The following is a 2,848-nucleotide window of genomic DNA, read 5'->3' on the forward strand; positions in this document are numbered from 1 at the left end:
ATCCTTGTACATGCAGTGCTGCCATCTTCTGTTTCAGTCCGTTATTACACTCTTAAATCCTGCTACTTATTCCTGCGTCTTTTGGGATCTTACAAAGCTTCAAACGATGCGTCGACTATTAAATTAGTCGTCGACAATTTTAATAGTCGACATAATCGTGACTAGTCGACTAATCGTGGCAGCCCTAATGTACACTGATACGCACTGTCACCCTCCCTCCCCCAAATCCAACGCCTCCTCCCATGCTTACCTCCCGTCCGATGTGGACACCAGATCAGCCGGAGCGCAATCGAAGATTGCAGCGGTCCCAGATCAGCTGTACACTCTGGAATACTCTCCCATGTTGCTTGTCTGTGGTTTAATGTGTTACGGTGTGATGATATGTGTGCATTCTTTTTCTCCTGAATTATGCTTTTGTGTTACACTGTTTTTCCTTTTGCTACTTAGCCTGACCTGTCTCCCCAATGTGATGTTTGTGTATTGTATGTACGGTGGCAAGGTCTGTCATCTCGGTTGTGGGCAAAAGACCTGCAACTGACAAATAAAGGCTATATCATCTCATTCATACATGCATAAATGAATAATAAAGTCTGACCAGCTTATTTTGTGTGTTTACAGGTGCAGCTCCAAAACCTATTGTCTGGCTAGTTAAAGACACAGAGGACCAAGTACAGCTGCACTGTGTGGTTCCAGGCGCCTTTCCCAAACCTGAGGTACTGTGGAAGGAAAGTAATGGAGACATCGTTCCTGCTGAGCCACAGGTGTTATACAGAGGAGACCACTACTACATCACCCTCCTCATCACTGTGACTGCCACAAACACCGGCCTCTTCCATTGTGTGGCCACACAGGAGGAGATTGGCCATGTGATTGATGCTGAAATCCGTGTTCCAGGTGAGATTCCCTCTCGTCATGTTTTCATCTGTGAATAATTTTATATGTGCAACGTCGTGAGTGTGTGGAGTTTATAATCAGCATGTTAACTGCTGTGTTTCAGATAAACAGTTTAAGTCCTCCTATGGAGATGGTGTGCTGGCAGGTTTATTTTGTGCTGGATTTGTTACTGGTGCATCTGTAGTTCTAGTTCTTTGTGTTTTGTACGTCAGAAAGAACTACATCAAGAAAGGTAAGTTTATGATAATTGTAACAATATTTTTGTCTCATGTAGACATAAATATAAAAGATACTTTAAGCTTTCTTCTTTAAATATTCTTCATAGGTGTTTTTTCCTGATTCATATTTAGTTTATACATCTAGGTGTGTTTTAGCCATGTTCATTTCATGGTCAATGTGTTCAAAAAAGGTCTGGAGACATGGACGAGGCTCTGTCATGGTTTGGTGCTGTATTTCAGCACCAAACCATGGTCTTTTTCAAAAGACCGTGGAGGTCTTTTTCAAAAAAAATAAACCTTAGACTTAAACGTTAGAACAGGCTTCTCCCCGCAGCACGCCGTGTAATAAATACAAAGAAAACGGCGGCCGTTACAACTTATGTCTAAAAATGTATCGTTTCATGCATCGGTTAAAACACTCGACTCCAGCTACACGACGCGCAGCTGGAAACACTTCACGCAAGTCGAGCTGCCCGAGATTCACAGAACTTACAGAAAATGTTACGTTTTTGTGATTTATATCGTTATCGGGATGATAGATGTCTTATATCGGGATATGAGATTTTGGTCATATCGCACAGCCCTAATATACACACTGTCAGACATTGACAGTTTTTTTTGTTTTGTTTTTTTAAAATAGGAAATTTACATTCAAAGCACAACCTTTGAGTTTTAAATGAGATTGTGAATAAAATATTGCATTGGCAAATTGTGTTTATGTGGCCAGATAACCAAACCAGGATTCCCCGTTCACTGTGTGATGGAATTTACCATGATTCAGATTCCACTGAATGTTCTCCATCAGATACCGCAGGATGTTACAGTAGAACCTGCACTAGCAACCTGATCCTGGAGAATACATTTGTGGTGCAATAAGGGGGAATAAGCCTGTTCATATTCTTTCTCCTCATCGGCTGCCTTCTGAAGCTAGCTTTAGAAACTAAAATCGTAAATGTCATGAGGTGATTTCATAGATGTATGTTTGACTGACTCCAGAGTCTGACTCAGGCTTAAATCAGCTGTTAAACACAAAAGAAATCCCGTGGTTGCTTCAACCCAGAGAAACTCTTCAGTCTCCACTCACTCATCATGTTTGAGAATAGACAGTTGAAAGATGCTTGCAAGTGTTATTGACAGAACCAGTAATGATTTCTGTATTACATAAAGGTACTGATGTTATGTCATTTCTGTTTTATTCTTTTGTTTTTCCCCTGGCAGTTTCTGCTCCGAAGACTAACGGTTCGTGTAATGGGGAATCAAGCCAGCCACTTCAACCACTTTAAAAGTGCCAGATGATCTGCCTTCTGTGTGGAGAAAATAATTGATATCCTGTGTGTGGATATCAAATCTGTGCCAGCTTTTTAGTTTACTTGCCACAGTTGGAGCTTTCAGTGACATTTACAGCCAGTGAGCATCTGTGGTGAGAAAAAGTGCCTTCCTCTCTCCTTGGCTTTTACAATCAAGTTCAATTTTGCATAGGACTGCACTGCTGTAGACAATGAATTTCTGAAAGGGTGCTCAGTTACACTTATTGTTTTGTTTGTTGTTTTCTAAATTTGCAAAGCAAAGCACTCTTTTAATTTTTTTTTTTAAAGTCTTACTCAGGGTCACATGTGAAATTATGCAAGAGGAAAAATGTATATTTTAACTATACTCCATGTGCTACTGGAAGATCTTTGCTGTTATTTTGCGTGTGACTTGGATATCCACTTTAACCTCAGGAGTTTTTATATACA

The 2,848-nt window shown here is 40.4% G+C and overlaps 1 protein-coding gene across 4 annotated transcripts in view; it reads left to right on the plus strand.

The window, feature by feature from the left end:
- LOC102210232 (butyrophilin subfamily 2 member A2-like) overlaps positions 1–2,842 on the plus strand; it is a 12,799-nt gene extending 9,957 nt beyond the window's left edge. For 3 of the 4 annotated variants that reach the window (XM_013907928.1, XM_005754650.1, XM_005754651.1), the window contains 3 exons: positions 619–894; positions 998–1,126; positions 2,331–2,842. In XM_013907928.1, the coding sequence (XP_013763382.1) occupies positions 619–894; positions 998–1,126; positions 2,331–2,395 (470 nt within the window). In that variant the 3' untranslated portion in view covers positions 2,396–2,842. The remainder of the gene's footprint in view (positions 1–618; positions 895–997; positions 1,127–2,330) is intronic. The other variant, XM_005754652.1, reaches the window with a different exon arrangement.
- The last annotated feature ends 6 nt before the right edge of the window (positions 2,843–2,848 follow it).

The sequence above is a fragment of the Pundamilia nyererei genome, unplaced genomic scaffold, assembly GCF_000239375.1.
Source record: "Pundamilia nyererei isolate P.nyererei 1_Seehausen unplaced genomic scaffold, PunNye1.0 scaffold00616, whole genome shotgun sequence".
NCBI lineage: Eukaryota > Metazoa > Chordata > Actinopteri > Cichliformes > Cichlidae > Pundamilia > Pundamilia nyererei.